This window comes from Hetaerina americana, unplaced genomic scaffold (genome assembly GCF_022747635.1).
Source record: "Hetaerina americana unplaced genomic scaffold, ioHetAmer1.1.p SCAF_11, whole genome shotgun sequence".
Taxonomy (NCBI): domain Eukaryota; kingdom Metazoa; phylum Arthropoda; class Insecta; order Odonata; family Calopterygidae; genus Hetaerina; species Hetaerina americana.
In genome coordinates this window covers 33,660,984-33,673,348 of record NW_027286181.1, presented here as the reverse complement: position 1 = coordinate 33,673,348, position 12,365 = coordinate 33,660,984, and the positions used below count along the sequence as shown (strand labels likewise).

General features: G+C 39.9%; 1 protein-coding gene across 2 annotated transcripts in view; it reads right to left on the bottom strand.

The window, feature by feature from the left end:
- Nucleotides 1-1,403: 1,403 nt before the first annotated feature.
- The window catches only part of LOC139701016 (phospholipase B1, membrane-associated-like), a 61,016-nt gene continuing 50,054 nt past the window's right edge, over nt 1,404-12,365 (bottom strand). For both annotated transcript variants that reach the window (XM_071599576.1, XM_071599575.1), the window contains exons 5-8: nt 11,890-12,049; nt 8,764-8,918; nt 4,885-5,053; nt 1,404-2,304 (exon numbers count right to left, since the gene is read on the bottom strand). In XM_071599576.1, coding sequence (XP_071455677.1) covers nt 2,123-2,304; nt 4,885-5,053; nt 8,764-8,918; nt 11,890-12,049 — 666 coding nt within the window. In that variant the 3' untranslated portion in view covers nt 1,404-2,122. The remainder of the gene's footprint in view (nt 2,305-4,884; nt 5,054-8,763; nt 8,919-11,889; nt 12,050-12,365) is intronic.

The window sequence follows — 12,365 nt, the reverse complement described above, 5'->3', positions numbered from 1 at the left end:
TATGGGGAATAAGTTCCCTGGAACTGCGAGAGATGGCGCGACAGAAACTTTTAATGGAGTCTTCCGCTAAGTGTGCATTTTATTGCAACAATTTCAGAGAGTAGAAATCATTCACCTCGACGAATCCATTGAGATCCCGGATCCCTGAGTGTTTTAGTCGGTGAAGCTACCGAGGCGTCCTCATGCCATCCGAAATTTTGGGGACCTTAAAGTAACAAGACGTTGTGACGAAATACCGTACTTGCAATGTCGCAGGCATTCGTTCAAAGTTACTGTCGCGGCATCTCCCGCAGTTTCTTGGAATTTGTCAAAGGTAAAACATCATAATGTTTACAGTTGGCTTTAATCTCTTGGACTGTGGCGCTTTGCGCACGACTACAAATGCCTTGATAGTCAGGGGTTAGGAAAATGGTCACATTTAGTGCCACGATCCAACCAAAACCTACACAAACCGCGGTAGACTAATGCTAACGATAGCATCTTTGCGTTTGGTGAATTAAATTTCAACGATATACTCATAAGTAATATTTAACCTCTCTCCGTTTACTTTCATTATTTCGAATATGAAGCTGCGTTTACCAAAGGAATGGCGTAGAATTCGCCATCTAATGATTTTAAAAGAGGATAATTAGAAATACCTTCACTCGCTGACAGCCTCCGAGGTTGCCTCACACGCAGCACTTCTCAAAACCCACCGCAGCGTGCACACGGAGGATGTTTGCGTCATGAGCAAGATCATTTCAATCGTTTATGAGCTGTTGATCGACAGTATTATTACAAGCGTGGTAGAAATATTCTCGCTGAGACAAATTTAACTGCCACTGGCTTCAATAGTTATATACTTATAACCTAACGTCGGAAAATATTGTGTATATAGTTGCAGTTATTTTCATAAAATGGTGGCTTTCAAACGTGTTAGTACGACTGAGTAAATAATGAAACAAACATATTTGTTAGGTAAGGGGAACAAAAGACTAAGTACTAGACACGGTGGGGGAGGTTAGATGCATGTTAAAGGAGTCAAGAAAAGTGGATGAATAGCATTTTGATTGACGATGGATTATTAAAGGTTGTGACAGAGGGGAGTAACTTAGGCAATCGAGGTAGAGAGATTAAAAGGATGGGCATAATGGACGTAATTAATGGAGGCAGAAAGTATGTGGCTTTCAAGGGCTTATTGTAAATGCCGTGTTAGGTGAAGCTTAAAAATATAGCGGTTGATAGGCTTCAAGTCCATCCAAAACCCACCCTTTATGGTATCCTACCATTCATATTGGTATTCATTCTTTATTATTTGTTATTTCAAATTTAAAAAAGTTATCTTGCGAAATTTTGAAATTATTTTTATTATAAAATGCAAGTTTCAAAATGTCATGTTCATGATTGAACATTCATAACGGCGAGAAACTATGACAGTTATACATTATTTTAATATGATTTTGACGTTAATGTATAAATAAAACTACATCAAAATATGGTTACAAAGTCTATCCATTGAGTAAATTCGAACCCTGTTTTTCCTTTCTTAAGATCAATATTGGCAGCGATGATAATCAAGCGTTGACAGAGGCGTGTGGTTTGTATGCGTTAGACATAAACACACGTTTACTTGTACCCGCAATCTACTGGCTCATCGCCATGCTGACGGGTAGCAAATGGAATCCTTCACGGCACTCCATATCCTTGAGTCAATGTCACTTTCCTGGCCTGCGGTCACTTCCATTAAAGAATGCACAGGGATCATATGCTGCCCCCGGCATCACTCATCACGTGATAACTGGCACCACGATACACGGCCTAAAGTAACTGGTGTGCATTTCCCTTCAATAAAAAGGCAGTTCTGACCGCACGCATGAATTTTCATTTTAAATGAGATCAACAGGGATAAATCAATGATGGACACGTCCTTGTAGAGGCTTTGGCTTGGAGTCGAATCACACATAATGAACTGATCCATTATCAAACTTGATTCTGCGACAGTAAAGTAATTCTTGTAGTGTCCATAGTACAAAATACTCGATTGTTATTAGTATGTACAGATGGATTCCACCAAGTGGAAATAACGAAGACCATCGAATAAAAAACGGGGATCATTTCTTCCATCCTCCGAATAGGCCGTTCTTTAGCCAGATCCCAGGGCCAATGAGTTGTAATCATTCTTTTGAAAGTACTCCTTGCTGTTCTTGTTCGTGAAAAAGTATGGTGCATCCTTTGCAGGACATCTCACCGTCTTGAACTCTGGTGTCCAGTGTTTCGACTTTGAGCCGACCGGTTCCAGCATGTTGTTCCAAAGAGCGTTGGCAGCTGGAAAGTGGGAAAAAATATTGTAACCGTGGTTCTGTGAGATGCTTAAATCGGACCAATCATCATGGTGTAGAAAATACTATAGGAGTTACATTTATGAGAGCGTACAAATGTACATCCAAGCAGAACCGGTAAGTTGCCGTTCGTACGAGTACTATGCTGTTCGGGAATAGGCTATTGAGATATTTTACTTTTCATCGATTTTACGACAAAATCAACTTAATCAGCATAATGTTCTTAATTTATTTTGGGACTTACTGTCAGGTTTTAATTTTATGAAATTAGTGAGTAAATATTTGTTTTAAAATGTATTAAAACGTAATAAATTACAGTTATATTGTAATAATAGCCTACATTATATAAAGGTTAGCTTGTTTCATGCATATTCTCTTTATTTTGATACTCCTCTAGATTCCGCATTAGAAATATTAAATTCTAATATTTACGAGATCGATATAAAGTATATCTGTATATATCTTTATTGTGGTCTCGTAAATATTAGCATTTACATCTCTGACTCGCTGACCCAAAAAATAGCGGTTTATACATTCACATGGTTAAATATAAATATCTGGCCACCCCTCCCCCTGTGCCCCCACCCCTACACTTCTACAAACCAGACCTTGCCTCTGTCTTTATCCTCCCTCCGCCAACCTCTCGCTGGGTTTTCCCTAAGCGCCACCCCATTCCAATGCCTCTCTACCCGCCCCCATCCCGCCAGGCGAGGAGACGGACTCCGCAGACCACGTAATTAACCTTTCGTTCAAACCCCTTAGCCCAAATTTAACTTCTCCTTTGGACAAGGGTCTTTCTTTCACCCCTACCATCAGAGTGAACCACGCGACAATCCTAGCGGGCGTATTGCATTTCTGCCGAAATCTCCGATGGAAGGTATTTTGGGATTGGCCACCGTTACCGCAGCATATTTCCAGACCCCTTCACAACACCTTACATAAATTAAAGCCTGTTTCTGCCCAGGAACCCAATCCTTTCCCCTCAAATCATCCAATTCAAATTTTTATAGACTTTCTTCTGTCCAAAATTACCAACCCGTCTTTCCTCAAGTCACTAAATCCTCGACCCAACCTGTTTCCTACCGAATCCTCAGAATTAAGAATTAAATTAAGAATCCAAATATCATCATTACTTCCGCGGACAGAGGGTCAACGATTGTAGTCTTAAACAGATCAAATTATATAAGGGAGGATAACACACGACTTTCTGATACCTCTGCCTACCGGCAAATCCCCGAAGACCCAAATCCCGCGCTTCAGGAAGAACTCGTTGAATTTATCGCTCCCAACGGGTTCAACGAAGGGGTATCTCCTTCAGACAGGTCCCTCCTCTCCCCTTCCCACCCACGCACCCCTCATTTCTATTTCCTCACGAAGATTCATTAGCCCTGAAATCCCGGTCGTCCGATCGTCCTCCCGTAACTCCCTAACGGAAAGAATCTCTGCATTTGTAGACCACTATCTGCAGCCAATAGTCCACTCCCTACCGTCATTCAACAAAGATTCATACCATTTCCTGTAAAGGCTAAAATCAACATCCCTCCCTCCAGATACAGAGATTACCGTGGCCACTATAGATGCCACATCCCTTTATACATCCATTCCCTACTCAGAAGGTCTATCCGTTCTCCAATACTGCCGCTCTTAACGCCCTAGGCCACACATACCCTGCACTGATTTTCTCCTTAGCCTTTCCTCACCCGTAATTCCTTCTCCTGAAACGATAAATTCTTCTTGCAAATCAAGGGTTGTGCCATAGGCAGCAGGTTCAGCCCTTCCTATGCAAACCTTTCTTGGTCTCGGAGGGAAAAAAATCTTGATAAAGCAACCCCTTAAACCTGTATTGTGGCTCAGATATATCGATGATATTTTCCTGTTTTGGCCATATGATACTGATTCCCTAAAAACGTTAATTTCTGTACTCCAGAATTTACTTAATTACTACTCTTACTACTCAAATTTACTTAATTACTACTTAATTTCGTACCTAGAGTTTCCTTAATTTAAATCATCATTAGCATTTTAATTCAAAGATTGGTGTACTTCCACCCTCGATTCCTTTCTATTTAGTGTTAAATCCCTCACGACCTGATAGCATATCCGGTTTATGTCCTATGCCGTACATATTGTCTCAAGGTCTTCCTCACTGTATCTTTCCTTAAGTCCCTTCAAATTTGTTTCTAAATAGCTCAAGGTGTGTCCAATCCATCTAGTTTTTGTCGTGCAGTTCACTGTATGGTCCATTCCTCTTCTGCTTTTCTATATTCTAGACGGAAAAGTGCCTTTCCAGCTACCGCTTGACCACACAATTGCATGTATCCTCCACTGAGTAAACATGCGGCACTCTTCTGGCCGAAAAATTTTTGCGCACCCAATTTTTCCTGGCAAAATTGATAACACTATAATTTGTGATATGCCTGTGGCCTCAGCAGTTAGCTCAATTATGTTCTTCCTTCTTGTCCATCCATTAAACTCGAAGGTAATATAGTACATCGATTTGCTAATTATTAGTCGTTTAATATCATGGTCGCCATTAGGCAGTTTAGGGAAAACGAATGCTGCTCACCGTAGGCATTTCCTCTCTGGCTGAGATGAAAGCAGTCCACGGAAAACAAGCCCAGGTCCATGGACGCCAGCCCATCCTTGTCCTTCATGTCCTCTGGCACGGCCACTTCCGTGTATTCCTGCAGCACGACCGTGAAATCATCTCGCGTGTCGTAGCGACCGCTTGCGATCTAGAAAAAAAGGGAAAGTTTTAACTCCTCCTGGTGCTGAATTAATAATATTACAAATGGTCCGTTTTTCAGAGTTTAACGTTTAAAATTTGCCGAAATCGTAAGTTCGGTGTCAGAGGGGTACAGGCCTGTATAAGGAATGGGCGCCCGTTTTAACCCTGTATGGTTGCATGCCCAATGGGGGGTTAAAATAGCATCGACGCTGGGGCACGAATTTTGCTATGCTTGTTTAGTGACGCGAAAGATCTGTGCATTTGAGAAATCCGTAATTTGTCTTTGAATATGCAAAAACACTAAATTTAATTAGCTTTGGTAGCATCTGTAGTTTTGAAACCTGTTAATTGAATTCGCGCTGCAAGATGTCATCCCGTTATTTTTTTAAGGAAAGAATCGAGCTTGTATCATTGGTAAAAAATTGATACAACCGTTTTACTGTTCCAGTCCATTCACAATTAATATAATTAATATGATGTATTCAGTTCGTTATTGTGACAGTTGGTATTTGCCTCTGCGTAACGAAATCATGCCGGTTTGAAAAAAAACGGCATGGTTTTGGAAATTTGCGGCCAGTGGTGGATAGAAGTAGGGGGACATGGTTCCCTCTCTCTGACTCCCTTGGGCCTCTAGTGGAAAATGTTTTGACTTCAATAAAATTCAAAATGAATATTACTCATCCGTCCGACGCTAGATCTGAACACCCATCGTCTCCCGATCAGCAAGGTTTGGTGTTGTCTCTAATTAAGGGCGATTCATATCCGATTTCCCAGTATTTTCTGATTTATTTTCAGAAAAAGGTAAAAATATTATTTTATTTTCGTATTTTCATCCGACCGCGAGATTTTGTTCATCCCTTCCCGTGTGAGTCGAGGTCTAACGATAGACAGTTGGTAGCAATGAAATTCACCGTAATTTTTGTTGATTATTAGTTAAATGAAGGCTGTATGTGACCGCACTTTTTCGCACCTCTGTAGGCGTGAATGTGGACGTTTTTCTATAAATGGAAATCAGTTTGAATTTAGAGAAAGCCGAGGAACAGTTGGCCTAAATTAACTCTGAGGCTGGTCTGAATTTTTTCAAAATATACCTGTATCCAGGGTCTTTGACTTTTGTCTCTTTTATATTGTAATGTTGATGGAAGTTCATGCATGGGAGTCAAGCAAATATTTTTAATTGCATGTATTTTCTCTTTTAAGATATTTTTTCGATTATTGAATTGTTAATCAAGTGTATATGGATGTTTACTAAGTGAATGTGGGCTGTGTGCTCGTTGTCATATTAGGAAATTCCCATACTTGATAAAGTGATCGAGAGGCAGACGAAGGATCAATTTATAAATACAAAACCTGATATTAGTGTGAGAGTCAAACCATGACCATCCAAGAGATGGTTTGCGGTTGAGTCATGCGGGGTGCTATGGGCTCTAGAGCTAGTGAAACCTCTTTTTACCCTAATGGTTGATGACCTAACACGCCCTCCCCCACGCTATGGTGGTTGAACGGGCAAGATGTAGATAAGGTCGCGCCCCAGCGGGGAAGGGTGTGGCAGTTCTTTTTCCAGTGCCGCTCTCCGTGAAATCTTACAGCCTTGGTTATCGCTGGTTCAGTGATGTGATTCCAATTCATTTATGATCAAAATAAATGGGAGGAAACCTTGCAGTACGAACAAACTCCGCCCTTCTCTGTATATGCGTATGTTAAAGGACGTGAAGGCATACGGTGCCCATAATATTGAGATATTTACCATCAAAATCTAAATAAAATAGTCTTACGCAAAATAATGCAGACATAAGTACGTATTCTTCGCGCTGTTCTTTGCTGGGACACGCAAATCCAGACATGCATGTTTTAGGTAATATCAAGAAACCTATAACGCCCCTCACCTCCATCATATTCATACATAGAAATAATATGGCTCTACTCTATCTGTGACTTAGAATATTCTTCACCCTAAGTGTCCCTTCGACCAAATTCGAATTTCTCGGTCAAAACCTTCCGCTCAAATCATTGCTCACTCGTGATCTAAACAGCAAATCTGTGTCTTTCATACTTTTCGATTTGTGTGATTAAGTTCAAACAGGTGATCCCTGCATCCCCTACCAGGCATGCGACCTCATACCAACCTCCAGGATTTGTCTAGTGATCCACCTGTGCTCTTTCAATTACCACTTTAGCGGCCAGTTTTCCGCGGAACGATAGGACGTATAATTACTCTATTATTCTCCAGTCATCATCTTCATAACTTCTGGACGCCGTTCGGCTTGCCTTCGTTTGCCCACTTCGGTATTCCCTTGCAGGTGGGGCTCCTTTGGGTGGCGTTTTGATTAAGCTACTTGTGCATTATAATATTGGATATCGGTTATGGGTTTCATGGTTTAGGGTATTGTGCGTTATATGGTATGCTTCTACATTGGGTGAGTAATATTAGTTTATGTTTGAGATTGCTGGTCTTGGTGGTTTTTTGTTGAACCCTCACGACCATTGTGCTTCCTGTATCTTCATGAAAATTTTCAGTCATTGCACTGAATATCGCTGAATAAGATTGTGGAGAAACTGGTATCATCCTTTCTACACATTTATATCCTGTTCGAGTTTTCAAGCGGAATGTATACCAGTAATAAATTATGTTTCGATAAAAATTTAATTAATTTTTTCCCTTTTGTTTCACCTTTTGATCGCTCATATAGGTCTTCTTTAGACTCTGTTTATTTTTCATGCTATTTGATTTACTCGATTTTGTCCTAGATCTTAAAGTAATTCGTCATCATGGAGCTACGCCATAATTCACCGGCTTTTGATTATTCTTTCGGAGCGTTATCCTCACCCCTTCATTTCTGTTCTCCGATCCCGCGTGTTTGATCGTTGAGATTCTACATTAAAATTCCTCTCCTTCAGACATTTTATTTTAAATAATTATTTAACCATCGAAGCACTTCTTCATGTTTTTGAAGCCAAAGAGATCTAGCGTTCCATTTTTCACTCTTAATTTATCTCACATCGTCTTCTATGCTTGTTTGAAGTACACTTTGGCATTGATTCCGCCGGGGATTTAAAGGGGAAACAAGTTTATTTCTCAAGTATTTTACATAGGTGGACTTTGTCGTTCCTGAAGTAAAATAAGTAACATGAGAAATAAGAGGTGATGGACTGGTGTTAATGGACCACGGAATAGTAATTTCACCCCACATCGCTTTTTTCATCGCAATATTAATCGGTCAGAATAATTTGTGTCTCGTCTACAGTGAAAGAATTCCATTGGTTTTCACATTCTATCGTTTGGATGTCTGATGCCTCCTCTCCAGATTTCTGACCACTGCTTCGTAGGGGTTACTTTTTGCCAAGCCATGGCATTGCTCATAGGGTTTCACATTTGCCATTTTAAAGCAATATTACCCATTGATTAACCCATAGCCTCATCCGAGTGCATTCGCTTATTGACCGCGACTGTTTGATCGAGCTCCACGTCTAATTAGCAGGGAACCTCTTATATATTTAAGATTGATCCAATATTCGCAACCCGACATGCATATATAAGACAGTTTTAAGCGCAGTTTAGAGAGAAAACTAGTAAGGATTGACATTATCTAGGTTAGTAAGGATTCACAAAAGAATGATTTAGGTTTCATGAGGTTCAGGTAATCGCAAAAAGTTTGTCTAGCTTCTTTAATTAATAGAAAAATGGCGAAATAAATTAGTTAAAATGCTTGATCTTACCAGTTCCCTTTCCACTCTTCTGTACCCATCAATGCCTTGTTTGACTAGCGCCCTCTTGGAATCAGCATTCGCTCCGAACAGGCAGGGGCACTCGAGGGAGTGCATAAGTTGGCACATCTGTGGCTTGTTGCGCATTTTGCCCAAGGACATTATATCTAAGAGGAAAAGTAGAAATCAACGTCGTTTGGTGTGTCATTAGATACAATTATTTTGCCAAATTATAATCAAAATCGCATATTTCAACCATTGTGCCATAGTGAGGTGTTCAAAGGAAAAAGACGGTGGATCGCTCTGCAGAGCTAAAGCTTAAATATTTTAACAAAATTACATTAATATAATTCACTGATCATATAGTTACAGGGTGAGTCAGCGTTACCTGACGTAAACAATCAGAAAACGCTTCAAAAAACATCAGGTAAGGCTGACTTCCCCTGTATTTCGGTAATTTGATTGAATGAATGACTTCATTATTAAATTCAGTGATATTTACATCTAACATGGTACCCTGACAGTCACCGCTAAGGTACAAAAATTAATTTTTTCTTAATTATTAGTTACCAATACTTATGCAAAACAATTCAAAATATACACACAATGATAACTTCAGGTACATGCACTACGGTGTTTAAGCGATAAATACTTCTCTACGAATAAACGGAACTTAAATGAAATAATCACAACATATTATGTTACTTCGAATAATAAAAACTGTTTTTCACCCTATCGCGGTCGCCTACAGCTTTTTACAATCCCCTGCCTCTTCTGACAAAATGACTTCTTAAATCTGTCGGTTCTATATTTGATTTCTCCAATCTTATAATACCGTACCTTAGTAGGACGGTACTAATAATACTTTTTCAGCATCATTTCAGCTAAAGAGATGCGCTTATAATTTATGCAAAAGAATTAATCTGTAATTATGCCGTCTCCATATGAGTGATACTTGAGATATTTACTGTGATAATATGGTAAGCTACCCAGACTTTTTACGTGTTTTTATCCGTGTAATTTAATTCAACTGTGAAGAAATATTAAAATGAGATAGAGAGCCTAAGACGATTAAACCAGGAACTAAGGGTCCAACTCCCTTCAAGCACGAAGAGAGAAGGCGAGACTGGCTACTAGAAAAATCCATGACAGTCGCTTCAACTAATGATATCGAAGAAATTATTAGGACCCCTCAACATCCGGAGTACCTCAGGGTAGCGTGCTTGGTCCTCCTCTGTTTCTTTGTTACGTGAATGACCTTGCGGAATGTGTCAATTCCAAAATACGATTGTTCGCTGATGACTGTATACTCTATAGGGAAATCAGCAGCAGCAGTGATCACGACGTTCTGCAGGGTGACATAGATAACGTGACTAATTGGATCAAAATCAACAAAATGGAGATAAACATTGCAAAAACTATCCACATCTCATTCTCCAAAAGGAAGGCAGGTGAGGGAAGGGTATATAAAATAATGGGAGAAACGATTGTAACAAAAGATAATTGTAAATATCTAGGGGTACACCTAAGTAAAGACTTAGGGTGGGGACTTCACACAGATTATGTGGTAGGCAAGGCCTTTAAATCGCTCCACTGGGTCATGCGGAGCCTCAAAGGAAGCACTAAATCAACTAAAGAATTGGCCTACAAAACAATTGTAAGGCCTATTGTCGAATATGCGACCACAGTATGGGATCCCTTTGAAATAGGGCATGTGAAAAAATTAGAAGCAGTGCAAAGGAAGGCTGCCAGGTACGTTTTAGGGCGACATAGGCAGACCGACAGTGTAAGTGACATGCTAGGCTCACTAGGATGGGGGTCACTAAAGAACAGACGGAAGCTGAATAGACTGTGTGCCATTTTTAAAATATTGAAAGCTGACGGAGGCTGGAAAGAACTGAACGAGAGTGTAAATAAGCCATGTTATCTCGGCAGGAATGATCACCCGCTTAAAATCAAATACATGCCCCAAAGGACAAACACCGCCAAGTTTTCGTTCCTAAATATGGGAATCAAAGAGTGGAACCAGCTGCCTGATGAACTCTTTAAGCCCTTACCCAAAAGCATTAAATCATTTAGGCGTGAATGCAAAAGGTATACATGATGGGATTGTTAAATGACACTATTTAATGGCGACTATTTAATGACACTGTGATATGTTTTAAGAATGACTACTGTTTGTTATATCATGTCATTGCCACCCGGCTTATCGCCTAACAGCAATGTATCCCAAATAAATAAATAAATTACGGCAAATTGGTCCATTAGGATAAGATAAAGGAGATATACTCTAGCATCAATAGAGTCAGGAACACTTTCTTTTCCCGTACGATTCATAATCAAACAAAAGGAAAGTCAAATGACGATAAATCCTAAACCGATGAGTCTAGATGCCAAGTAAAAACTTCGATCACTTATCCATTCATTTACTGAAGCCGGGTAACCTAACACCCTCTGCCACATGCCTTCTGGACGACTTACATGGTATTAGGTGGACGTAGACTGTCGATCACGGTTTACCAGCTTGTTCGCATACTTAAGGGTTTTACAGAATTTATCGCCATTATGGTACGAAAGTTGTTGAATTCGAATACAATGTCAAATGCGGTCACTATCCTTTAAGATCCGTCGCCTCGAAATTAAAAGACCTGGATATTTGCTCAGTGGTTTATCGTTTCATTTCAAACGCATGATAGTTCAAGGCCATCCGTATATATAAACAGTTGAAATAACGCCCTCCGCCACACGCCCTTGCGGCGGCTTGCGGGGTATTAAATAGATGTAGATGATAAGCAACCCGAAAGTCGTTTCGATTGGTGAGAGTAGATCTCTCCTAGTACTTAGCCCTATTCGGCTTTTGAAATTCACACGTCAAATTAAGGGGTCTAGTCCCTTTCCTTGCAGCTCCTGTGGTTTCTTGGAAAGATATAGTACCCGGAAATTGACATAGATTGGGGGGGAAGCGGAGTGTACGTAGAGGCGGCAACCGGAATGGTACCCGGGTCCGATCAGTAGACCAATGTTCTACCCCCATGGACTACCTCGTCACTAATTTAGTATTTAACTTCAGTTTAAAAAATTACAAAGAGTGATAGCAGCGTTTTGCCTAACATACTTGTTGAAAGAAACTGCACGTACCTGGCAGAAGCACAAAGTTAACCAAAGCCCTGGGGACATTTTGTTGAAGGTAGTCAAGTGTGTCGCGGATCTGCTTGAGATGCATTTCACTTCCGTGACGTACCGGATCCGAGCATAAGAAAATGCAAATGTCATTGCCACCAATTAGGATAGTGATAACCTGCAAAGGAACAGAAAGTGTTTTTATTATTCTTCAAATTTTCAATTGCTTTTGCCATTACCAACTGCATGTATACCTTTGTGACTGGTCTTGTTTAACTAAATTTTAACATAAATAGAAGATTTATAGCCTTTTTAATATTGTCTTCCAAAGAATAATGATATGTTGCTGTTCAAATATTGTATGCATATATGTAGTAACAGAAAGTTTGGAAAAAATATACAACCTGTATTTTCCATTTATTTAAACGAAGGCGATGGGTTTAAAATGGCGTTCTGCTAAAAAATAACACGAATATATCTGTTTGTACAACATA